Raw genomic sequence first — 26,906 nt, 5'->3', positions numbered from 1 at the left:
ATTAAACAGTGACCTATGACCTGGCCTGGAGGGAAGTGGCCTCCTGTTAAATACCTCTGACCACAGCTACACTAAATAGGCAGAGGGTTCATCATCAATATTCCCCAGATTAAAACAAGAAAGGGACCTACTACGTTTACTGGTATTGTTCACTCGAATGGCTTTGACTGGCCTTATAAGATTCCCTTAACAAATCTTTATTGAAATTACTCAGGTCTTTAGTCAATCCCTGTGGAGTCTGAAAGCCCCAATCTAATTGCACAACACTAAGACCAGCTTGATGTCATGGGAAAGCCCTGCAGCTTTGAAAGGCTAAAATCTCGGACCATCTGCTCACCATGCCAATGAACAAACAATGGAACCAAAGAGAAACAGAGGAGAAATGGCACTCAGTACCTGGGATTCTTTTAATTATCAGTTTAGTGAAACCGTCAGCATGTGGGGCGCAGCTGAAAGGCAGGGCTTGGAGTACCTGCTCCCAGAGTGACTGTTTTTTTCTAAATAAGTAGGAAGTACCCATCAATCACATTCACATTTAATTATCTCGATGCTTATTTACCGAAAGTGTAATCCTGCTGTACGCAATCAGCCACAAAAGAAATCCCAAGTTGACTTGGAGACAAGGATCTATTTGTGATTTGTATTAAACAAAGAGGTAGATAAAGCAGCATTGGGCACAAAGCAGGTCACCATAGGCTACGTTTGGGTACGTTATCGGATTTGTTAACAGCTGCGGTTATTTCCGTAGTTGCTGAAACAGGGCAGTGTGTGGGTTATTCCTTGCAAGATGGAACTTAGCTCATCACTTTACTTGAGAGTTCCAAAGTGACAGTACTCGAGGTGATTCCAGAGAGTGATCTCCCAATCCCAGGAACCTTGAACTGAAGCCCAGCATGGTCTGGAGCCAAGGCCCAGTGCAGACTGGAGACCAGGTACTGGTGTGCTCTGGGGTGAAAGACCGTGTCTCTGAGTTCTTATTCCTGTAATTCTGGACTTTTTATTTCTCTGTTTTCTAAGATCTTGTAACTGAAGAAGCTGTACTGAAGTATTTTTGTACCTAAGATGATGCTGCAAGTGGTGACTTGTAAACTTTTCACTGTCACTCATTTGAGGACATGGACAATAAAGTTCATTCTAATTCATCAACACTATCTGTGGCTCTTGAACTGATTGAATCCCAGAATCTTAAAATGTGAGGCAAATACCTTAACTCTCATGTTCTTGGCAATTAATCGCTACCAAAGACATGCTTTTTTTAATAATGTAAGTGCATTAAATATATCACACAATGAACAAAATGTTCTGAGTTATATAGTTCCACGTTTTACACAGGAGTTACTGGAAAATTAGTTCCATCGTACTGGCTTAAAGAAATATTTGGATCAAGATTTCAAGCCCTGAATTTTGTTTAGGCTGGATATTGATAACACAATATGGTGTGGTGTTTGGTTAGTTTGGACAGCTGGTTTGTGACACAGAATGATGACAATGATGCAGGTTCAGTTCCCACACTAGCTGAGGCTCCCATGAAGGACTCTCCTTCTCAACGTCTCCCCTCAGCTGAGGTGTGGTGACCACCCCCCCCCCCACCCAGGATAACCCACCACTAGTTGTCTCTCTGTAATCATTGTAATTAATTGTTATGGTACTATAGGTTAGGTTGCTGCAAGTTCAAAGACTGGAATTCAAGACCCCTCCTGGCACTTGTGGTATTTAACTTTAGCTTATTAATAAATCTCAAATAAAAATCTGCTCTCAGTCAAGATGAAACAACGATAAGCATAAGACCATAAGACATAGGAGCAGAAATCAGGCCATCCAGCCCATCAAGTCTGCTCCACCATTCAATCATGGCTGATAAGTTTCTCAAACCCATTCTCCCACTTTCTCCCTGTAATCTTTGACAAGCAAGAACCTATCCCAGTCTTTAATACACTCAATGACCTGGCCTCCACAGCCTTCTGTGGCAGTAAACTCCATCGATTCCTCACTCTCTGGCTGAAGAAGTTTCTCCTTCCTTCCCTTTACTCTAAGGCTGTGCCCGTGGGTCCTAGCAATGGAAACATCTTCCCAACATCCACTCTGTCCAGGCCAGTCACCATTCTGTAAGTTTCAATTAGATCCCCTGCACCCCCCAATCCTTCTGGACTCCATCCAGTGTAGACCCGGAGTCCTCAAACGTTCCTCCTCTGTTAAGCTTTTCATTCCTGGGACCATTTTCGTGAACCTCTGCTGAACACGCTCCAGGTGCAGTACATCCTTCCTGAGATATGGGATTGCGGGAAAAAAACTCTCATCTGATTCACAAAGGTACTTCAGAGAAGGAAACCTACCATCCTTATGCAGTTTGGCTGATCTGTAACCACAACACAGTGGTTCGTACTATCAAGTTAGTCAGTTATTTCTCAAGAGCAAGTCGGGGTCGGTTATAAATGCTGACCTTGCTCACAATACCAACATTCTGAGACTGATGTTAAAATCCTTGCACTGTAAATGGAATAGTACACAGCAAATTAGAAGCTTGTTTAGAATACTGTTGATAGTCTGGTCAAGTTTCTAATGCTCTGTGCTGCAGATAATCTGTTGTCAAGCAGATGTTACGTATGGAAAAACACACAAAAAGTGGGTAATGTGCAATGAGTCGCACAGTTATAGGAAGGATATTATCAAGATGGAGAGGGTTCAGAAGAGATTTACCAGGATGTTACCTTGGGGAAGGAAATCTGCCACCCCTACCTGATCTGACCTACATGTGACACACCACAATGACGCTGAACTGAAATGGCCTGAGTTTAAGGGAAATTAAAGATGGTCAACAAATACTGGCTGGTCAGTGACAGCCACATCCTCTGGAAAGAACAGCAAAAATAAAACTCTGGTTTTGCAGGGTCACCGTGAATATACTTGTCAGCCATTCCATTGTGCCTGTGTTGCGTACCTGTGTTGCATACCTGTGTTCAGTTTACAGGATTGTTCTTGGAAGCACTGTTCCCACACCAAGACATAAACACCTCCAGGTGGACAAATCCCCCTTTCAGGGATTCTTTAAAACTGAGTCCATCGTGGTGACTGATGGCACTCATTATGATGCTACTTTGAATGGGGTGATCTTAGTTCAGGTCTAAACCAAACAGATGGTGGGATGGATGTTTCAACAGGTTTCAACTGCCTTTGAGGATAGAACTAACTTTCATCTACTCTACTTTCCACTTTACCTCATATTTTTTCCTGAAAATCATCCCTCTCTTCATATTAAATCTTTCCCTATCTTGCTTCCTCTATAGATTTCACAAATCATACCACTGGTGTGGACTGGGTCTCTTGCTATCTTCTGAGTTTATATTCTGATACACAGTGATTCCAGTTAACAGGTTAAAAAATCCTCAAACTTTTGTCTATGCTCAAATAATCTAATCCCCTTCCCTGTTGATCTGCGCAGCCAATCTTACTGCCTACTGATTAACTCTGTTTTAGAGATAGAATGGCTCATTGCAAGGATTAGTCCAACAATCCTCTTAAAAATAAGACAGAATTCCGCAGGCTTACAGCAGAACAATAACTTCCCGACTGACCCTTGTGCCAGACGAGTGAGACTGAATGAGGTTGAAATTAATCTTTTGCTTCGTGAAAGCTTTGCTGGGGTGTCAGATGCTGGAATACATTGCTGCACAATCTCAGGCACACACACAGAGGGGCTGGTTTTCATCTTCGTAACGGGGAAAGATCGAGAACTCCGAGTATCAGAGATCGTTCAGCCCATCTTGCATACGCCGGCTCGCTGAGAGAAGTGAAAATTGCCATTTTCCCAAAGGCTCATTAGAGATGACCTTAACCCGAGGGTCACCAGGCCGCAGGGGAGGGACATGCCAGAAAATCAACTCTCGCTGGAGGCAACATTTGCATTGCAAGCCAGCTGGCCAGCCAACTCAGCTATCCACCTCCCAACAATCACCTCTTGCCAACTCTTCCTGTAACCCTGCCCTTCTTCTACTTCCTTCCATTGGTAACCCAATTCCTTCTTCAAAGTCTCAATTGAATGTGCCTCCGCTGCACTCTCAGACTATGCATTCGAGACCTGAACCACTCACGGAGTGAAGATACCATTCCTCATGTCACCTTTCCTTCTTTTGTCAACTCCTTGAAATCTGTTGCAAGGTTTTTACTAAGAGTCATAGAGATGTACAGCACGGAAACAGACCCTTCGGTCCAACCCGTCCACGCCAACCAGATATCCCAACCCAATCTAGTCCCACCTGCCAGCACATGGCCCACATCCCTCCAAACCCTTCCTATTCATATACCCATCCAAATGCCTCTTAAATGCTGCAATTGTACCAGCCTTCACCACATCCTCTGGCAGCTCATTCCATACAAGTACCATTCTCTGCGTGAAAAAGTTGCCCTTTAGGTCTCTTTTATATCTTTCTCCTCTCACTCTAAACCTATCCCCTCTAGTTCTGGACTCCCCCACCCCAGGGAAAAGACTTTGCCTATTTATCCTATCCATGACCCTCATAACCTTTTAAACCTCTATAAGGTCACCCCTCAGCTTCCGACGCTCCAGGGAAAATAGCCCCAGCCTGTTCAGCCTCTCCCTGTAGCTCAAATCCTCCAAACATGCCAACATCCTAGTAAATCTTGTCTGAACTCTTTCAAGTTTCGCAACATCTTTCTGATAGGAAGGAGACCAGAATTGCACTCAATATTCCAACAGTGGTCGAACCAATGACCTGTACAGCCGCAACATGACCTCCCAACCCCTGTACTCAAAACTCTGACCAATAAATTTGTCTGAAAAAGATGGGCCCTGCTGTTCTTTCATCACTGGGCCTGGGACTGAAATGGCTCAGAGCCTAGCAAGGGACAATGATCATCTGTACTGACAACAGTGGGCTACATTGAAATTGAAGCAGTCTCCATATGCCTCAATGCTTTGAGTAAAGGTGTAGTGCACATGGAAGGTACAGTTTCTCATGTTGGGTGCAAGTGGGAAATTGAGTGCTTTTTTTAAAAATGTGCAAGTTCACATTTCCACTCAGAAATTTCCACCCCATTTTCCACTCTCCCTTGCCTTAATCCCCCACCTCCAAACCGACACTAATCCCCCTCCCCCACTCCAATCTAACAAATGTCCCAAAATCGAGCCAAGCATCCCAATCACACAAGCAAACTTCCAGGTCCTAACACACCCCTCACCCTCACAGCCCCTCGTGATACACAGCAACACACCATCAGGCTCTTAAAATCATTTCTTGGAGACGTTGGTGTTGGACTGGGGTGTACAAAGTTGAAAATCACACAACACCAGGTTATAGTCCAACAGGTTTAATTGGAAGCACTAGCTTTCGGAGCGACGCTCCTTCACCAGGTGGTTACCTTATTCTCCGTTGGACTATAACCTGGTGTTGGGTGATTTTTAACTTTCTCAGGCGTGTCCACCAGTTTTCAGTGAGTTCCACAGAAAGGCCCAAATATTTCTCAGTTCCCCCACTAGCTCCAAGCTTCTCAGTGTTTTGAAAATGTTGAAGTTTTTCTTATCTCTATTCAAGTTGACAATTTTGCAGTTCTCCTCCTTTTCTCTATCTGGTAGCATTTTGTCCACTGCGTTAAGCTGTTTGTGTTCCTTTGTAACTTACTGCTCCCAGCTACACCGAAGAAACCAAATGAAAATGGGAAAAGTTGTTGGTTAGGTATCAGGAGGGAGATCAGTAAGGGGCCGGGGGGAGCTGGTGGTGCTGGGGCATGTGGGGAGTGAAGAGACAATGGGTAGGTGTGAAGAGAGGAACCAGTGCGGGTTTCAAAAGGTGAGAGTGCAACTGCTGAGGAGAATCTTAAGATGACGCAAATACTTTACAAGGTCATGGGTGCTCAGGGAAGTCAAATGGAGATTGATGGGTGATGGGTGACGGAAGGAGTGGATACCAGACCCAGTAGGACAGATTGGATGAGTAGCCTGAGGACTGACAAGTACCAGGGTAACCTGGGTCAAGGGCATTGAGGCATTTCTAAAAGGAGGTCACATATGAGCTTACAAACTAGGAGCAGAGGAACAGGCCATTCAGCCCCTCCATCATTCACTAGTATTGTGGCTGATCTGACTGTGGCCCTGATTTCACTCTCTCGCCGACTCCCTTTGTTGCTCTTTATGAGATGAACATCCTGGGAGACGGTGAGGCAGGGAGGTGGGCGGAAGGATGGTGTGGATCAGCAGGCAAATAGCTGGGACCCTGGCTGCAGTGCTGCTCAGGTAACTTAGTGAAGCCAGCAATCCAGACGGGTGACTTGGACGGAGATGATGTGATGGATGAGGGAGCTCTGTGAATGGCTGTGTAATGTAACGCAGGTGGGCTGAGATGCAAAAATGAATCCGTTTGTAAAACCCTCTCAAATAAAAACAGAAAATGCTGGAGAAACTCAGCTGGTCTGGCAGCGTCTCTGGAGAGAGAAACGTTTTGAGTCCAGTGGCTCTTCTTTGTCTCTTTTAAGAGTGAAAAGGACTCCTTACCCTCTGACTGAGCTTGAGAGTTACCCATTTCCATTCCTTCTGTTTGGCTACAAGGCTGGGTTGGCATTTCATTGTCTTCAGATTGATCTGGAAAGTAAACTTCTTTGTAAAACTGAGAAGAAAAACATTTCATTTTTTAAAAATTCTAAGCAAGACCACATCATGTCGCGTGGCACTTCAGTAATAATGCAATAGCAAAAACAACAATTCCTGGAGATAGCTGTGTTCCGACAGTGACGCCTGTGAATGGGAAATGCATATTTCAAAAAGGTTTGAACACAGCCCGATTCGGTCTGATCCTAACTGGAAAATCTCTTGCACCACGCAAGTGGAGGTAATAAGATGCTCTCTTCAACATCTGAATTGCTTTAATTAACAAACAGGTGACCATGATGGTTGGAAGATCGTATGAGGAAAGGCTGAGGCACTTGGGGCTGTTTTCATTGGAGAAAAGAAGGTTTAGGGAAGATTTGATAGAGGAGTACAAGATGATTAGGGGTTTAGATAGGGTTGACAGTGAGAACCTTTTTCTGCGTAAGGAATCAGCTGTTACTAGGGGACACAGCTTTAAATTAAGGGGTGGGGGGGGTTGATATAGGACAGATGTTAGGGGTAGATTCTTTACTCAGCGGGTTGTGAATTCATGGAATGCACTGCCAGTATCAGTGGTGGACTCTCCCTCTTTATGGTCATTCAAGCGGGCATTGGATAGGTTATTGGGCTAGTGTAGGTTAGGTAGGCTTCGGTCGGCGCAACATCAAGGGCCAAAGGGCCTGTACTGCGCTGTATTTTTCTATGTTAAAAGTTCTATGAACGACTTTGGGAAGACTGAAGACTGGTTATGTCTTTAGACTACACCATTCTTGATGCCCAGACCTATAAACTGGACAGGAGTTCAAATCCCTTCAACGGCAGCTGGAGAATTACAGCAGTCTGTGAAATAAATCTGGAATAAAACACTAGTATTGGGTAAAAATGACCATGAAGTGGTTGGAGTGGCTCACTAATGTCTTGCATGCAAGGAAATTCACAGCCTTACCCAATCGGGTCTATAGGTGACTCCAGGCCCATACCAACACAGTTGCCTCTGAATTAAGATAGCCAGGCAAGTAATTCAGTTATTGTCAAGGTCAGGGATTATCATCACCTACACAAGGGCAATTGAGATGAGCAACAAACTCCTGCCCTTATCAGCAATGCCCACATCCAGTAGGAGACAGAGAGAATAATCACTGCAAAAGGCATTCACCATATCCTGCATTTGCTACTCCCTTTGGTGTGCATTCTCACCTTCAATTTGGCTATCCATGTACACATCACTTGGTTTAGAGTCATCATCTTGACTTTCCAGGGGCACTGCTGAAACAAAGCACAACATCGAACAACGGTCAGATACAGAATCACTTCCTCAACGCGGCTGAACAGTTTAATGAGTTCAATTGCTTGGAATCTGTTTACATTTGGGTGAATTTTAAACATTCTTTCATGGGATGTAGCTATTGCTAACAGGGGCCAGCATTTACTGCACATCCTAATTGCCCTCAAGAAGGTGGGGGAGAGCAACCTTCCAAACTTCTGGAGCCTATGTGCTACAGATACACCCCTAATATGGGAGGGAATTCCTGGATTTTAATTCAGTGACAGTGAAGGGACGGCAATATATTTCCAATGGTGAGTGACTCGGAGGGGAACCTTAAGGGGGTGGTGGTCCCGTGTATCTGCTGCCCTTGTCCTTCTAGATGGTAGTGATCACAGGTTTGGAAGGTGCTGTCAGAGGAGCCTTAGTGGGTTGTGGGAGTACATCTTATCTGTCCAACCACTGTTTTCTCTCTCTCTCTCTAAGTTCTTTATCTAAGTTTGCCCACTTGCCCCCACCCCACATCATCAACATAAATACCAGCTTTTCATAACTGCCATCAGTTCCGTTGAAGGGTCACTGTGCTCAAAATGTTAACTCTGTTTCTCTCACTACAGATGCTGCCAGACCTGCTGAGTTTCTCTAGCAATTTCGGTTTGTCTTTCAGATTTCCAGCGCCTGCAGTTCTTTATTTTTTTCGAGTGATTTTATTTTATGAGCTGGTGCAGTGCTCCCATTCATGCTCCTTTCTATACTGGGCCTGTTTAGCTGAAAGTGGGAGGTGATGAATCGCTACTGAGTCTTAATAAGAAGAGTTACTTGTCCTAACACCGAGATGTAGTTTTATTGTACAACAGCAATAGGTACAAATTAAATTGGCCAGTTAGACCTAATTACTAAGACTATTAGGAGACAGAGTGGAAGTGGTTACTGCAGATGCTGGAGATTAGAGTGGTGCTGGAAGCGCACAGCAGGTCAGGCAGCATCCAAGGAGCAGGAAAATCGATGTTTCGGGTAAAAGCACTTCATCAGGAATCAAGAAAATCTCTATCAGGAGACAGAGATTTCAGATCTGACCCCCATTGGGATAACATAGACAATAGGAGTAGGAGTAGAAATGGGCCATTCAGCCCTTCAAGTCTGACCCAGCATCCAATATGATCATGGCTGATCATCCAACTCATTATCATTATCCTCTTCCCACTCTCTCTCAGTAGATTCCTCAATTCTCTTCCTTTGATTGTGTCATCAGTACAGCTGGGCCTAATGCAATCTCCACCATGAGCCCTATCAGGTCCATTACCTTCTGCACCAGGATCCACCTGAGAAGGGGCAAACAAGGCCTCAGTTTAATGTCTCTCCCCAAATAGCAGCCCCTGACAGTGTGGCACTCACCTCAGTACTGACTGCAGTGTCAGCTTCCAGTTTTTGTGCTCAAGAGTCTAGGGTGAAATGACCTGGGATTTAACACTGGGGAGTTACCCACTGAGCTGCAGTTGGCATGGTTACCACACAGACTTCAAAGAAACCATTAAAAATTCCCTGTAACTCTCCTCACTCTGTTTAATCACCATGGAAGCCCAGCCTTCCAATATGAAAAGGCAGTGTGATTTTAGAGAAGATTTGTAGCTCAGGTTGAGGTTCAGGTTGTAAGTTTGCTCACAGAGCTGGAGGGTTTGTTCTCAGACGTTCCGTCACCATGCTAGGTAACATCATCAGTGAGCCTCCAGTGAAGGGCTGGCGTTCTGTCGTACTTTCTATTTATGTTTCTATGTATGTTTCTTTTTTCCTAAGAGATTGGTAAATGGGGTCCAAATTGATGTGTTTATTGATGGAGTTTTGGATTGAATGCCAGGCCTCTAGGAATTTCCTTGTGTGTCTCTGTTTAGCCTGGTATAGGACGGATATGTTGTCCCAGTTCGTCTGTATGTAAGGATACTAGTGATAGTGTGTCATATCTTTTGGTGGCTAGTTGGTGTTTGCGTATCCTGTTGGCTAGTTTTCTGACTGTCTGTCCAATTTAGTGTTTGTTACAGTCCTTGCAGGGTATTTTGTAAATGACATTTGTTTTGCTGATTGTTCATATAGGGTCCTTTAGGTTGTTTGAGTGTGTTGTTAGATGATATCACCCCACCTTACGAGACCAAGACACGTAAATAGAAAGCGGGACATGCCACCAGCGCTTCACCGGAGGCTCACTGATGATGTTACCTTGCATGGTGATGAAACGTCTGAAAACAGACCTTCCAGATCAGCGAGCAAACTTACAACATGAAAAGGCAATATTCTAAATATTATATCTACTTCAACTGAGTCTTCTCCAAGAATCATCTTATCAACGCAATATTCAAAAAGCCCTTACAAGGTGAACCAGTACATTTTTCGTCTTCTTTCTTTTTCAGTGAATTTTCTGCTTGACTATCAGGGCTTTCTTCTGTGGAAACTATAACATGGAAAGAAAAGTAAATATTGTTAAAGTCTGAAAAATAATAGGCATAATGATAACGGACGCCAAACTGATTCACGCTAATGTTGTATTCATTCACAGGGATGTGGCCAGGCCAGCATTTATTGCCCATCCCTCATTGCGCAGAGGACAGTTGAGAGTCAACCACTTTGCGGTGGGTCTGGAGTCATATGTGGGCCAGACCGGGTAAAAATGGCAGTTTCCCTCCCTAAAAGACATTAGTGAACCAGATGGATTTTTCCTAACAATAGTTTCATTGTCATCTTTAAACTCTTAATGACAGATTTTTAAAATTCAATTCACATTCCATCATCTGCCTTGGTGGCATTTGAACCTGGACACGCTGGATTATTAACTGGGTCGCTGTAGGAGCAGTGTGGCAGTAATACCTCTAGGCCATCACCTTCCCTTGCTCACTATTAAACACAATAAAATGGAAGAAGACATTTTCAAGAAAGTAAACTTTACTTCAGAACATTTTGGTCACTATGCTGAGAAAATGATTTTGCCATTTTGACTTGCTTAGAAATATGGTGAAATATTGTTAAAGACAGGAACTCCCTATTCATTCAGTTGAACAAACCAGGGCCTTTGTGCCTGAAAGGCCAGATTAGCTCTTAGTACATCAGAATAACTCAGACGTGGAACCTGTGGTCACTTGGAAAAGCTGACTAGCAGTAGCATAGAGTCACTCAATGAGAAGTTGGATAAACACAGGAGTGAGAAAAGGTACGAGCAGAGAGTGAGATGGTGTTGGGTGGAAGAGGACGCATGTGCAGTATAAATTCTTGCATGGACCTGTTGGGCTGAATGGCCTGTTTCTAAGCTGTAGACTTAATGAGGTTCTCTGTAAATCAGTAATGGCAGAGTCATCTTTCTGAAGCAGCTTTTTAAAAAATTTGGATTGTACAAGTGACTAAACATTTTTGATTTTTGTTGTGACACTTTACGAGCACGTGTAAAAGCTCAGGTGGATGGAAAAAGTGGAAAGTCATGCAGTTTATGAACATGGGCACAGCTTGGTTGGGCTGAGTGACCTGTCTCTGCACTGAATTTTCATTCATGGGATGTGTACTGCACATGCAAGAACAGCGTTCATTGCCTGTCCCTAATTGCCCTTTGACTGAATGGTTTCTGAGGCCATAACAGAGGATGGTTAAGATTCAACCCCATTGCTGTGCAGCTAGAGCCACTAGTAGGCCAGACCAGTTAAGGAAGGCAGGAAATCTTTCCTCAAAAGCTATTTATGAATGAAACTTGACAGAAAGAGGCACTTGTCTTAATAATGAGATCTTAATAATGAGATTAGGGCGGCACGGTGGCACAGTGGTTAGCACTGCTGCCTCACAGCGCCTGAGACCCGGGTTCAATTCCCGACTCAGGCTGACTGTGTGGAGTTTGCACGTTCTCCCCGTGTCTGCGTGGGTTTCCTCCGGGTGCTCCGGTTTCCTCCCACAGTCCAAAGATGTGCGGGTCAGGTGAATTGGCCATGCTAAATTGCCCGTAGTGTTAGGAAAGGGGTAATGTAGGGGTATGGGTGGGTTGCGCTTCGGCGGGTCGGTGTGGACTTGTTGGGCCGAAGGGCCTGTTTCCACACTGTAAGTCTAATCTAATCTAAACACCATTCCCCTTGTTTGTCCCCATAGGTTCAGTTCCACATGAACTGTTCCCTTCACAGCCATCCATCCTCAAACATTTTCACTTCTTGTTAGCATCCTACTCAGCCATTATCTCTCTCCTTGTTTATCATCAGCATCTTTGTTTGCCTGTCCCTTTTCTCTCTCTGTCTCTGTCCCTGGGCACTATCCCCATGTACTCTACTCTGCTCCCGTCCTGCTCCCCCAACACAATCCATCATCTGCAAAAATATCACCTGCCCCCAGCTATTTTCAGTTCTGGTGAAGGATCACTGGATTCAAATCATTCACTCTGTTTCTCTCTCCACAGATGCTGCCAGACCTGCATCTGCTGCATTTTTGGTTTTTGTTTCAGATTTCCAGCAGCTGAGGATCTTTGTTTCCATATTGAAATAGTTGTTTGGTTGTACAGAATCGAGCATTGCTACAGAAGGCACATTTTGTTGAAGCTTTTCATTTCGCCCTCATCAGGACGTCTCGCAAGAATATCAATTCAAGAGGCAAACTATCAACAATAATATTACATGATAGGAGAGCGATGAACTTGTTCAATTTATGAACTGAGCAGCTGAGTTCCATCTGAATGGCACCACGTAGGCCTAATTAGGTGGTGTTGCCATGGAATCCCTGCTCCACCCAGTTCCCACAAACATAGAGTCACACAGCATGGAAACAGGCCCTTTGGTCCAACTCATCCATGTTGACCACATTTCCCAATCTAAACTAGTCCCACTTGCCTGCATTTGGCACATCCAAACCTTTCCTATTCATATACCCCTGTCTAAATATCTTTTAAATGTTGTCACTCTACCTGCATCTACCAGTTCCTCTGGCAGCTTATTTCACACATAAATTACTCTCTGTGTGAAAAAGTTGCCCTTCAGGTCCCTTTTAAATCTTTCTCCTCCCGCCTTAATGGTGTTGGAGAGACTGTTAGGTCTGAAGGCTGAAAATGTGTTGCTGGAAAAGCGCAGCAGGTCAGGCAGCATCCAAAGAACAGGAAATTCGATGTTTCAGGCATAAGCCCTCTTCAGGCTTATGCCCGAAACGTCGAATCTCCTGCTCCTTGGATGCTGCCTGACCTGCTGCGCTTTTCCAGCAACACATTTTCACCTCTGATCTCTAGCATCTGCAGTCCTCACTTTCTCCTCGAAGATTTTAACCTAGGTCTGAAGGCCGCAGGAACTGATGGTCTGCATCCCAGGGTACTGAAAGAGGTGGCTCTAGAAATCGTGGACACATTAATAATTATTTTCCAATGTTCTATTGATTCGGGATCAGTTCCTGTGGATTAGAAGGTGGCAAATGTTGTCTCACTTTTCAAGAAGGGAAGGAGAGAGAAAACAGAGAATTATAGACTGGTTAGCCTGATGTCAGTGGTGGACAGATGCTGGAGTCTAGATTAGAGTGGTGCTGGAAAAGCACAGCAGGTCAGGCAGCATCCGAGGAGCAGAAAAATCGCGTTTCGGGCAAAAGCCCTTCATCAGGACTGAAGGCAGGGAGCCTCCAGGGTGAAGAGATAAATGGGGGTGGGGTGGGCCTGGGAGAAGGTAGCAAAGAGTACAATAGATGGATGGGAGTGGGGATAAAGGTGATAGGTCAGCAAGGAGGGTGGAGTGGATAGGTGGAAAGGGAGATGGGCAGATAGGACAGAGTTGTGCTGAGCTCGAAGGTTGGAACTGGGGTAAAGCGGGGGGATATTGAGAAACAAACTTGTAAGGAGATCTCAGCCATCTGTAAGAATAATTGGGTGGTTAAAGTAGGGGATTTTAACTTTCCAAACATTGACTGGGATTGGCATAGTATTAAGGGTTTAGAAGGAGAGGAATTTGTTAAGTGTGTACAAGACAATTTTCTGATTCAATATGTGGATGTACCTACTACAGAAGGTGCAAAACTTGACCTACTCTTGGGAAATAAGGCAGGGCAGGTGACTGAGGTGTCAGTGGGGGAGCACTGTGCGGCCAGTGACCATAATTCTATTAGTTTTAAAGTAGTGATGGAAAAGGATAGATCAGATCTAAAAGTTGAAGTTCTAAATTGGAGGAAGAGAAATTTTGACGGTATTGGGCAAGAACTTTCAAGCTGATTGGGGGCAGATGTTCACAGGTAAAGGGACGGCTGGAAAATGGGAAGCCTTCAGAAATGAGATAACGAGAATCCAGAGACAGTATATTCCTGTCAGGGTGAAAGGGAAGGCTGGTAGGGAAAGGGAACACTGGACGACTGGAGAAATTGAGGGTTTGGTTAGGAAAAAGAAGGAAGCATATGTCAGGTATAGACCAAAGATAAATCGAGAGAATCCTTAGAAGAGTATAAAGGATGTAGGAGTATACTTAAGAGAGAGATCAGGAGGGCAAAAAGGGACATGAGGTAGCTTTGACAAATAGAATTAAGGAGAATCGAAAGGATTTCTACAAATACATTAAGGACAAAAGAGTACCTAGGAAGAGCACACCAAACACCTGGTCTGCAGCTTCGGGCATTGCTGAGGGAACAAGATAAGATTTGAAAGGATGATACCCATCCCTCGGGCGGCCTTTGTGTGGAGCCGCAGGAGAGGGGACAGATACTAAACGAGTATTTTGCATCAGTATTTACTGTGGAAAAGGACATGGAAAATATAGAATGTAGGGAAATAGATGGGAGGTAAAAACAATGACTGCAGATGCTGGAAACCAGATTCTGGATCAGTGGTGCTGGAAGAGCACAGCAGTTCAGGCAGCATCCAACAAGCAGTGAAATCGGCGTTTCGGGCAAAAGCCCTTCATCAGGATGGTGACATCTTTAAAAATGTCCACAGAGGAGGAAGTGCTGGATGTCTTGAAACGCATAAAAGTGGATAAATCCCCAGGACCTGTTCAGGTGTACCCTAGAACTCTGTGGGAAGCTAGGAAAGTGATTGCTAGGCCTCTTGCTGAGATATTTGTATCATCAATAGTCACAGGTGAGGTGCTGGAAGATTGGAGGTTGGTAACGTGGTGCCACTGTTTAAGAAGGGTGGTAAGGACAAGCCAGGGAACTATAGACCAATGAGCCTGACGTTGGTGATGGGCAAGTTGTTGGAGGGAATACTGAGGGACAGGACGTATATGTATTTAGAAAGGCAAGGATTGATTCGGGATAGTGCCTCACAAACTTGGTTTTTTTTGAAGAAGTACAATTGATGAGGGCAGAGTAGTAGAGGTGATCTATATGGACTTCAGTAAGGCGTTCAACAAGGCTTCCCATGGGAGACTGATTAGCAAGGTTAGATCTCATGGAATACAGGGAGAACTAGCCATTTGGATACAGAACTCAAAGGTAGAAGACAGAGGGTGGTGGTGGAGGGTTGTTTTTCAGACTGGAGGCCTGTGACCAGTGGGGTGCCACAAGGATCGGTGTGCTGAATTCTTCTCTACTTTTCATTATTTATATAAATGATTTGGATGTGAGCATAAGAGGGACAGTTAGTAACTTTGCAGATAACACCAAAATTGGAGGTGTAGTGGACAGTGAAGGAGGTTATCTCAGAGTACAACAGCATTTTGTTCAGATGGGCCAATGGGCTGAGAAGGGGCAGATAGAGTTTAATTTAGATAAATGTGAGGTGCTGCATTTTGGGACAGCAAATCATAGCAGGACTTATATACTTAATGGTAAGGTCTCAGGGAGTGTTGCTGAACAAAGAGACCTTGGAGTGCAGGTTCATAACTCCTTGAAAGTGGAGTCGCAGCTAGATAGGATAATGAAGAAGGCGTTTGGTATGCTTTCCTTTATTGGTCAGAGCACTGAGTACAGGAGTTGGGAGGTCATGTTGCGGCTGTACAGGTCATTGGTTAGACCACTGTTGGAATATTGCGTGCAATTCTGGTCTCCTTCCTATCAGAAAGATGTTGTGAAACTTGAAAGGGTTCAGAAAAGATTTACAAGGATGTTGCCGGGGTTGGAGGACTTGAGCTATAGGGAGAGGCTGAACAGGCTGGGGCTGTTTTCCCTGGAGCGTTGGAGGCTGAGGGGTGACCTTATAGAGGTTTATAAAATCATGAGGGTCATGGATAGAATAAATAGACAAAGTCTTTTCACTGGGGTGAAGGAGTCCAGAACTAGAGGGCATAGGTTTAGGGTGAGGGGGGAAAGATATAAAAAAGACCTAAGAGACAATTTGTTCACACAGAGGGTGGTACGTGTATGGAATGAGCTGTCAGAGGAAGTGGTGGATGCTGGTACAATTGCAACATTTAAGAGGCATCTGGATGGGTATATGAATAGGAAGGGTTTGGAAGGATATGGGCCTCGGGTGCTGGCAGGTGGGACTAGATTGGGTTGGGATATCTGGTTGACGTGGACGAGTTGGACTGAAAGGTCTGTTTCCGTGCTCTATATCTCTATGACACGACACAAAAGGAATTTCACTGTCATAGCTCTGCTGAAACTGCACCGAAACTGACCAAACAATTTCCATGCTACAAACAGCATACCCGCAGCTGTCCCCAGGCGAACACTGTCGTGTGAAACACATTTTGAAAAAAAAACAAAAATTCTCAGGGTTCCAAGACATAATCGTTTGGAAACAGGTGTAATGTTTTTTTCTTCAAATGGGATGGAATTAGATTTGCTCTTTAAGGACTGAAATTTAATTTTATGGGAGATTATGATTCTTGTGAAAATTTCAAAGGGAAAGACTTAATGCAGGAAGCCAAAGTGGCATTTGGTGGATGGAGACCCAGTTTAAAACAACAGAAAGCAGCATAAGGTCACCAGGGAGCACTAATCACCTCACACTAAATTGTGGGAATATGGAAGAGAAAATTGTCTATTGCCAAAGGAATGCTATTCCAGGAATGAATGGATGCTTTCAGTTGGAACAGCTGGGGGATGGCTGGAAAGAAGGCGACAAGAAGGATTAACCAATAAGTAAGGGACAGAGACCCATAAGACAAAGGAGCAGGAGTAAGCCATTCAGCCCATTGAGTCTGCTGCACCCTTTAATGAGATCATGGCTGATCTGGCAACTCTCAACTCCACTTTCCTGCTTTTTCCCCAAACCCTAGATTCCCTTACTGATCTGTCTGTCTCAACGTTGAATATCCTTAATGACCCCGCCCCAACACCCCTCTGCAGTAAAGAATTCTACAGATTCACTACCCTCTGAGAGAAAAACATCTTCCTCATCTCTGTATTAAAGAGACGACCTCTTAGCGAGTTTTGAGAAGATTTGTGGCTCAACGTGAGGTTCCGATATAGGTTTGTTCGCTGAAATCAACCTTCCAACTCAGCAAGCAAGCCTACATCCAGACAACCTCGTATTCTGAGATGATGCCCTCTGGTCTTGGACTGTACCACAGGGAGAAACAGCTTTCCACATCTACCTTGTCAAGTCCCCTGAGAATACGGTATGTTTCAATAGGGTCACCCCTCATTTTTCTATACTCAATGGCAACGCCTACTCAAGCCATCTTTGCAAGATACCTGTGATCAGGCTAGTGGATTCCAATACCGGCATATCTGTCCTTAAATAAGGGAACCAAAATTGTTCAGAATATCCAGCTGGGACTTGACTAGTGTCTTATACAATTTTACTAAGATTACATATAAGTAAGCGTCTCTTCGTTTTTACTTTGTGATAAGGGGACGAGCAGAGATGGCAGCACAGGGAGAGCAATGTTCCTCCTGCATGATGTTTGAGGTGAGGGACACCATTAATGTCCCATCCAAGGAAGTGCACCCAACTGTCGCTCCTCCAAGACCATGTTAGGGAACTGGAGCAGGAGCTGGATGAACTTCGGATCATTCGGGAGGCAGAGGATGTGATAGATAAGAGTTACAGGGAAGTAGTTACTTCTAGGCACAAATAAAACTGGGTGACTGTTCAAAGAGGGGAAAAAACACAGTGGAGGGATCCCCTGGGGTTGTTCCCCTGAAAAACATGCATACCATTTGGATACTGTTAATGGGGACGACTTACCAGGAGTATGCAGTGGGGCCCAGGTCTCTGGCACAGAGCCTGTCCCTGTTGCACAGAAGGGAAGGAGGGAAAGGAGGAGAGTGTTAGTCATTGGGAACTCGATAGTTAGAGGCTCAGACAGAAGGTTTCTTGGGAACGAACGAGACTCGCGGTTGGTGTGTTGCCTCCCAGGTACCAGGGTCCGTGATGTCTCGGATGATGTCTTTGGTGTCCTGAAGGGAGATGGTGACCAGCTTCAAGTCGTTGTCCATGTAGGTACCAACGACATAGGGATGTAAGGCAGGATTTCAGGGAGCTAGGATGGAAGCAGAGAGCTAGAACAAACAGAGTTGTTTTCTCTGGTTTGTTGCCCGTGCCATGTGACAGCGAGGCAAGGAATAGGGAGAGATATCAGCTGAACAGGGATGGTGCAGGAGGGAAGGTTACAGGTTCTTGGATAATTGGGACTCATTCTGGAGAAGGTGGGACCTGTACAAACAGGACTGTCTTCACTTGAACCAGAGGGGTACTAATATTCTGGGTGGGAAATTTGCTGGTGCTATTCGGGTGGGTTTAAACTAGCTCAGCAGGGGTATGGGAACCAGAGGTGTAGTTGCAGTGCACAGGAAGGTGAGAGTAGGGAAGACAGGGACAGGATTTCAGGGTCACAGGAATGTGCTGGCAGACAGCGAAGTGGTTTGAAGTGTGTCTACTTCAACGCTAGAAGTATCCGAAATAAGGTGGGTGAGCTTGCAGCATGGGTAGGTACCTGGGACTTTGATGTTGTGGCCATTTCGGAGACATGGATAGAGCAGGGTGAGGAATGGATGTTGCAGGTTCCAGACTTTAGATCTTTCATTAAGAACAGGCAAGGTGGTAAAAAAGGGGGAGGTGTGGCCTTGTCAGTCAAGGATAGTATAACGGTGGCTGAGAGAACTTTTGATGAGGACTCATCTACTGAGGTAGTGTGAGTTGAGGTTAGAAACTGGAGGGGAGAGGTCACACAGCTTGGAGTTTTTTATAGGACTCCGCAGAGTTCCAGAGAGGTGGAAGAGAGGATTAGCAAAATTATTCTGGGTAGGAGTGAAAGGAACAGGGTGGTCATTATGGGGGACTTTAACTTCCCCAACATTGACTGGAAATGCACACTAGTACGTCAGATGGATCAGCTTTTGTCCAATGTGGACAGGAGGGTTTACTGACACAGTATGTCGAAGGGCCGACAAGAGGGGAGGCCACACTGGATCTGGCGCTTGGGAATGACCCAGGCTGGCGTTTGATTTAGTTGTAGGTGAGCACATTGGAGAGAGTGGCTATAATTCAGTTACGTTTAGTTTAGCGATGGAAAGGGATAGGTACATGCCACAGGTCAAGAGTTATTGATGGGGCAAGGGCAATTATAATGTGATTAGGCACGAATTACGATCCATAGAATGGGGTAGCAAAATGCAGGGGATGCAGACAATGGAAATGTGGAGCTGGTTTGAGGAACAGATATTGCGTGTCCTTGAGAGGTATGTCCCTGTCAGGCAGGGAGGAAGCGATAAAGTACAGTAACAGTGGTTTACGACAGAAATTGCATCTCTTGTTACGAAGAAGAAGGAAGTTTATGTGTTGATGAGGCAAGATGGTTCAGATGAGGCAATGGAGAGTTACAGATCAGCGAGGAAGGATTTAAAGAGACAGTTAAGAAGAGCAAAGAGAGGACGAGCAGTCATTAGCAAATAGGATAAAGGAGAACCCATAAGCTTTCTATCGGTATGTGAGGAATAAAAGGATGATTAGGGTAGGAATAGGGCCAGTCAAAGACAGAAGTGGGAAGTTGAATGTGGATCCTGTGGAGATCGGAGAGGTGCTAAACGAACATTTCTCATCGATTTTCACTCAGGAAAAGGAGAATATTGTAGAGGAGAAGAATGAGGTACGAGATATTAGACTAGAAAGGATTGAGGTTAGTTATGAACAGGTGTTATCAATTCTAGAAAGAGTGAAAGTAGACAAGTCCCCTGGGCCAGATGGGATTTATCCGAGGATTATCTGCGAAGCTAGGGAGGAGATAGCAGAGCCTTTGGCTTTGATATTTGAATCGTCATTGTCAATAGGTTTGGTACCAGAGGACTGGAGAATTGCAAATGTTGTGCCCTTGTTCAAGAAGGGCAGTAGAGATGACCCAGGTAATTATAGACCAGTGAGCCTTACTTCTGTTGTAGGAAAGGTTTTGGACAGGATTATAAGAGATAAGATTTATAATCATCTAGCAAGCAACAATTTGATTTCAGATAATCAACATGGTTTTGTCAAGGGCAGTTCGTGTCTCACAAACCTCATTGAGTTTTTTGAGAAGGTGACCAAGCATGTGGATGAGGGTAGGGCAATTGACGTGGTGTACATGGACTTCAGTAAAGCCTTTGATAAGGTTCCACATGGTAGGCTGTTGGAGAAAATGCAGAAGCATGGGATTGAGGGTGATTTAGCAGTTTGGATTAGAAACTGGCTTTCTGAAAGAAGGCAGCGAGTGCTGGTTGATGGAAAATATTCAGCCTGGAGTCCGGTTACCAGTAGTGAGACACAAGGAGATGTTTTGGGGCCACTGCTGTTTGTCATTTTTATAAATGACTTAGATGCAGGCATAGGTGGATCGATTAGTAAATTTGCAAACGACTCTAAAGTCAGTGGAGTAGTGGACAGTGTGGAAGAATGTTACAGGTTGCAGGGGGTCTTGGGTAAACTGCAGAATTGGGCTGAGAGGTGGCAAATGGAGTTCAATGCAGCTAAATGTGAGGTGATGCACTTTAGGAAGAATAACAGGAAGGCAAAGTACTGGGTCAATGGAAAGATTCTTGGTAGTGTGAATGTGCAGAGGGATCTTGGAGTCCATGTACATAGATCCCTGAAAGTTGCCATCCAGGTGGATAGTGCTGTTAGGAAGGCATACGGTGTGTTAGGTTTCATTGGTAGACGGATTGAGTTCCAGAGCCGAAATATCATGCTGCAACTATACAAAACGCTAGTGCAGCCACACTTAGAATATTGTGTATAGTTCTGGTCCCCATATTTCGGGAAGGATGTGGAAGCATTGGAAAAGGTGCAGAGGAGATTTACCAGGATGTTGCCTGGTCTGGAGGGAAGGTCTTATGAGGAAAGGCTGAGAGACTTGGGTCTGTTCTCATTGGCAAGAATAAGGCTAAAAGAGGATTTGATAGAGATACACAAGATGACCAGAGGATTAGACAGGTTAGGCAGTGAAAGTCTTGTCCTAGGATGAGGATGTTAGCGTGTACGAGGGGGCATAACTACAAATTGAGGGGTGATAGATTTAAGACAGATGTCAGAGGCAGGTTCTTTACACAGAGAGTGGTAAGGGCGTGGAATGCCCTACCTGCTAATGTAGTCAACTCAGCAACATTAGGGAGATTTAAACAATCTCCCTAAGCACATGGATGATTTTGGGATAGGGTAGAGGGAAGAGCTGAGAATAGTTCACAGGTCGGCGCAACATCAAGGGCCGAAGGGCCCGTTCTGCGCTGTATTGTGCTATGTTCTATTTGCCAATTTTTATATTCTATTCTCTTTATTCCCTTTGAAGTAAATTTGCCTTCCCTATTACCCACTGAACCTAGATGCTAGCTTTGTGTGATGTATGCATGAAGGCTCCCAAATCCCTCTTTGCTGTAACTTTCTGCAGCCTTTCCCCACTTATAGAACATAGAACATAGAACAATACAGCACAGAACAGGCCCTTCGGCCCACGATGTTGTGCCGAACATCTATCCTAGATTAAGCACCCATCCATGTACCTATCCAATTGCCGCTTAAAGGTCGCCAATGATTCTGACTCCACCACTCCCATGGGCAGCGCATTCCATGCCCCCACCACTCTCTGGGTAAAGAACCCACCCCTGACATCTCCCCTATACCTTCCACCCTTCACCTTAAATTTATGTCCCCTTGTGGGACATTAAAAAGTGGAACTAGAAGAGGAATCATCTACCTGGAAAGAACACACAAGCTGGACATTTCACATAAATGAAAGTGTATTCTCACACATGATGTAACCGTAATAGAGACAGAAACATCAACACTGAGTCAGTATCTCTCACTCTCTCTCTCTCACACACACATAATATCACAGGGACACATTTAGAAAGGAGCAAACTAAAAAGACGAGCACAATATGACACAAATTCTTACAGGAAACAAGTACAAGCACACATTGGGGCTGCAGGAGAGTGGCTCCATAGTTGGTATCTACACAATGAAGGGTTTGGGAAGGAATATTTTGAAAGTGGATTGCTTTTGAGATCCCCTAGATCTCAGAAGCGAATGTATCATATAGTGTCACACATAGTACTGAAGAATTGATCATCAATTCCACGCTAAAAGTGCATCTAGTGACCTGATTCTCAGCAAGGAAAATTCCTATTAGCAATTGTTTCCCTACAGCTAGTTAAAACTCTCATGTAAAATTCTGCTCCTGAAAGTAAAGAAAATTGGGTGACATAGGGGAATTTTAAAAGTAATTTTCATTCACTGTTTACATGTGCACCATTCTTAGACCTCATCCAACACTATTTTTAATTAAGGTTATCTTCTCCAAGCCTTACACTTACAGCAATTAAATAATATTCAGCTCCTTTAGGGTTCCTCCAAAAGTGCATAATCTCAATTTTTGCACATTATATTTGATCCACTCTACTCGTTTAACCTGTTTCGGGCAAAAGCCCTTCATCAGGAATAAAGGCAGTGAGCCTGAAGTGTGGAGAGATAAGCTAGAGGAGGGTGGGGGTGGGGAGAAAGTAGCATAGAGTACAATGGGTGAGTGGGGGAGGGGATGAAGGTGATAGGTCAGGAAGAAGAGGGTGGAGTGGATAGGTGGAAAAGGAGCTAGGCAGGTAGGACAAGTCTGGACAAGTCATGGGGACAGTGCTGAGCTGGAAGTTTGGAACTAGGGTGAAGTGGGGGAAGGGGAAATGAGGAAACTGTTGAAGTCCACATTGATGCCCTGGGGTTGAAGTGTTCCGAGGCGGAAGATGAGGCGTTCTTCCTCCAGGCGTCTGGTGGTGAGGGAGCGGCGGTGAAGGAGGCCCAGCACCTCCATGTCCTCGGCAGAGTGGGAGGGGGAGTTGAAATGTTGGGCCACGAGGCGGTGTGGTTGATTGGTCCGGGTGTCCCGGAGATGTTCCCTAAAGCGCTCTGCTAGGAGGCGCCCCCAGTCCCCCCAATGTAGAGGAGACCACATCGGGAGCAACAGATACAATAAATGACATTCGTGGATGTGCAGGTAAAACTTTGATGAATGTGGAAGGCTCCTTTAGGGCCTTGGATAGAGGTGAGGGACCAGGGATATATTTTCCTCCCCACCCCTTTCCGCCTTCGGCAAAGACAGTGCCCTCCGTGACTACCTGGTCAGGTCCACGCCCCCCTACAAACCACCCTCCCATCCTGGCACCTTCCCTGCCACCGCAGGAACTGTAAAACCTGCGCTCACACCTCCTCCCTCACCTCCATCCAAGGCCCTAAAGGAGCCTTCCACATCCATCAAAGTTTTACCTGCACATCCACTAATATCATTTATTGTATCTGTTGCTCCCGATGCGGTCTCCTCTACATTGGGGGGACTGGGCGCCTCCTAGCAGAGCGCTTTAGGGAACATCTCTGGGACACCCGCACCAATCAACCACACTGCCCCATGGCCCAACATTTCAACTCCCCCTCCCACTCTGGGCCTCCTTCACTGCCGCTCCCTCACCACCAGACGCCTAGAGGAAGAACGTCTCATCTTCCCCCTCGGAACACTTCAACCCCAGGGCATCAATGTGGACTTCAACAGTTTCCTCATTTCCCCTTCCCCCACTTCACCCTAGTTCCAAACTTCCAGCTCAGCACTGTCCCCATGACTTGTCCTACCTGCCTATCTCCTTTTCCACCTATCCACTCTGCCCTCTCCTCCCTGACCTATCACCTTCATCTCCTCCCCCTCTCATCCATTGTACTCTATGCTACTTTCTCCCCACTCCCACCCTCTCTAGCTTATCTCTCCACGTTTCAGGATCTCTGCCTTTATTCCTGATGAAGGGCTTTTGCCCGAAACGTTGATTTTGCTGCTCCTTGGATGCTGCCTGAACTGCTGTGCTCTTCCAGCACCACTAATCCAAAATCTCTGTAGACTCTGTGTCATTCTCACTGCCTTGCCACATGCAAAGTCATTTTGCTTGTGAGCTTTCAACAGAAGCTCTACCCTCTGCTCACAGCTGAGGCACAGCAGTGTTATGGGCCATCTGTATAACGTGGTCATTCTTAACTCCAACAGGCAATTCACAATGAAGCTCTTAACCCTGGGAATAAAACACCATTTCCAAATATGGTGAAAGGACCACCAAGTCTACTATAGCACTGCAGCTATATTTCCAGACCTAAAGGTCTAAACACTGATAAAAGTTAAGCGGTTGGGCAAGGCTTGTTAACTTGCTGCCATTTAGTCTGAATACATTTACAACTGTGATTTTATTCAGGCAGGAACTGCAATTCATTTTATTGGTTAGTAGAAACTTAAAGTCAGTTGCAACAAAAATTCCATTTGTTCCATATAAACCTAGGATCACTTAGAGAGAGAGAAAGAAAGAAAGAGAGAGAGAGAGGAACAGAGAGATAGATAGAGACAGAGAGAGCAAGAGACAGCGACACAGACAGAGAAAAAGACAGGGACAGAGAGAGAGAGAGAGAGAGAGAGAGAGATAGGAACAGAGAGAGAAAGAAAGGGACAGAGAGAGAGAGGCAGACAGAGACACTGATAAAGAGACAAGGACAGAGAGAGAAAGAGAGAGGAACAGAGAGAGAAAGACAGAAACAGAGAGAACAAGAGACGGAGACACAGACAGAGAAAGAGACAGGGACAGAGAGAGAGTTGGTAGAGGGACATAAAATCATGCAGGAACAGGGCAGAATAATATGGAGAAACTTCCCATTTGGATCAAAAACCAGAGGGAACTGATTTACATTCATTTACAAAAGCAGCAAGTCGGTGACACAAGGAGAACCATCTTCACAAGGTGGATGATTAGGGAGTGGAATGCCCTGCCTGTGATTCTGTTGGAGGCCAGTTCACCTAAGGCTTTCCAGAGGGAATTGGATCCTTCTCTGTAAAGGATGAATGGGCTGAGATACATGGGGATGGGGGTGGGGCAACTGGGTGATGGCCAGGACGTGGTGCTGTGTGCATTGCTTCTTCAGAGAGCTAGCACAAGACAAGGCGGGCCGAATTGCCAGCTAGCATCAGCAATGTTGACTATTATCAATTATAGCAAAAACCAGTCTGGGGTTCAATCATGTCCTTCACGGAAGGAAATCTGCCACACTTACCTGGTCTGGCCTACATGTGACTCCAGACCCACAGCAGCAATGGGGTTGACTATTAACTAGCCTCTGACATGGATGAGTGCACCCTCAGCTCAAGGGCAGTAAGGAAAAGGCAACAAACACTGGCCTTACCACTGACACCCACATCCTATGAAAAAATTTAAAAAATAATATATTGTGAAGCAACAATAAACTTTTTTTTTTGAAAAGCTATCATTTATTGTCTGCCACCACAGTGACTCACTGGGCCATTTCAGATGAACTGCTCCAATCCACTGTAGGAATGAACTAATGTTGACCTAACTCCTAATCAGCATATACTATGGCAAATAATTCTTTAGAAGCCACAATGGTCAAAGATATTAGAAGGGGTTGGGATTTATGGGGAATGTAAGGATTACCCTTTCCTGTTCATAACTGTGTTCCTGAGATTTATCGTAAACAGCAGCACTTGGCCGCAAGAGACTCGATAAACTGTGAAAAAACATTCCTTCCCCGATGTAAATCCTGTGGGATTTCAGTTTCTCAAATCAGAAAATGTAAGGTGAGTCTACATTAACCTTTGCTCTAGCCAGATTCAGCGATCCACCACTATTGAAGTAACCCACATACAACACTACTGTTATTCTGCATGGTAAACCTGCCGGAATCAAGGGCACCATCAACTCAATTATACAGTGGCAGTGATTCCTAAGGTTAAACTCTTTTCTATTAAATGTGGTATCAATCTATCAAGGCACAAAGTTCCACCTGAAATCTCTCACTCTGGGGCCTATCCAGAAGGATTAGTGTTTCAGAAGTCACCTTGAGCCATAACATTAAAACGAGATGAAATTTATACATGGACAAATTCATGATGTGTTTGTCATCTCAAAATTGTGAATTAGGCAGGCTGTAAGACAGGCCACAGCATTGTGACAACTTATTTTGTTCATGATGTGGAGGTGCTGGTGTTGGACTGGGCTGGAAGTCACACAACACCAGGTTATAGTCCAACAGGTTTATTTGAAATCACAAGCTTTCGGAGCGCTGCTCCTGCTTCAGGTGGTTGTGGAGCAGCATCATAAATCACAGAATTTATAGCAAACGATCACAGTGTCATGCAAATGAAATGATATATTGAACAAACAGCAACCTGGGTTTGTTCAATATATCATTTCAGTTGCATGACCTGTGATCTTTTGCTATAAATTCTGTGATTTATGATGCTGCTCCACAACCACCTGATGAAGGGGCAGCGCTCCGAAAGCTTGTGATTTCAAATAAACCTGTCGGACTATAACATGATGCTGTGCAATTTTTAAGTTTACTTGAAATCACAAGCTTTCGGAGCACTGCTCCTTTGTCAGATTCAGAGCCCTTATAGAAAGACTGTAATATCTATCTTTTAGCTTTATTTCTTATTTTTCTGACTTATACTATTTTATCTGTAATGTAGCGTAATGTTTTTACTTTATTTTCTCTAGTTTTTGTGTACCTAGGTAGTTTGTACATAAGACGGTGCTGTGTGTTGGCGACATTGTATACTTTTCACTGTACACCTATCCTTTTTTAACTTGAATACAGGTGACAATAAATCTAATTCTAATTCTTGCAACATCTTGAAGCTTCTCTTGGGTCAGGGCTTACTGTGATTATGGATACCTCTTGATAATCTG

The 26,906-nt window shown here is 44.7% G+C and overlaps 1 protein-coding gene across 3 annotated transcripts in view; it reads right to left on the bottom strand.

Moving 5' to 3' along the window:
- Positions 1–26,906, bottom strand: part of LOC132819895 (ADP-ribose glycohydrolase MACROD1-like) — a 960,330-nt gene that overhangs the window by 22,243 nt on the left and 911,181 nt on the right. The window contains exons 12-14 of one of the 3 annotated variants that reach the window (XM_060831849.1): positions 10,225–10,305; positions 7,796–7,864; positions 6,506–6,592 (exon numbers count right to left, since the gene is read on the bottom strand). In XM_060831849.1, coding sequence (XP_060687832.1) covers positions 6,506–6,592; positions 7,796–7,864; positions 10,225–10,305 — 237 coding nt within the window. The remainder of the gene's footprint in view (positions 1–6,505; positions 6,593–7,795; positions 7,865–10,224; positions 10,306–26,906) is intronic. The other 2 variants (XM_060831850.1, XM_060831851.1) reach the window with 2 other exon arrangements.

This window comes from Hemiscyllium ocellatum, chromosome 10, assembly GCF_020745735.1.
Source record: "Hemiscyllium ocellatum isolate sHemOce1 chromosome 10, sHemOce1.pat.X.cur, whole genome shotgun sequence".
NCBI classification, from domain to species: Eukaryota; Metazoa; Chordata; class Chondrichthyes; order Orectolobiformes; family Hemiscylliidae; genus Hemiscyllium; species Hemiscyllium ocellatum.
This window is presented reverse-complemented; position numbering and strand designations above follow the sequence as displayed.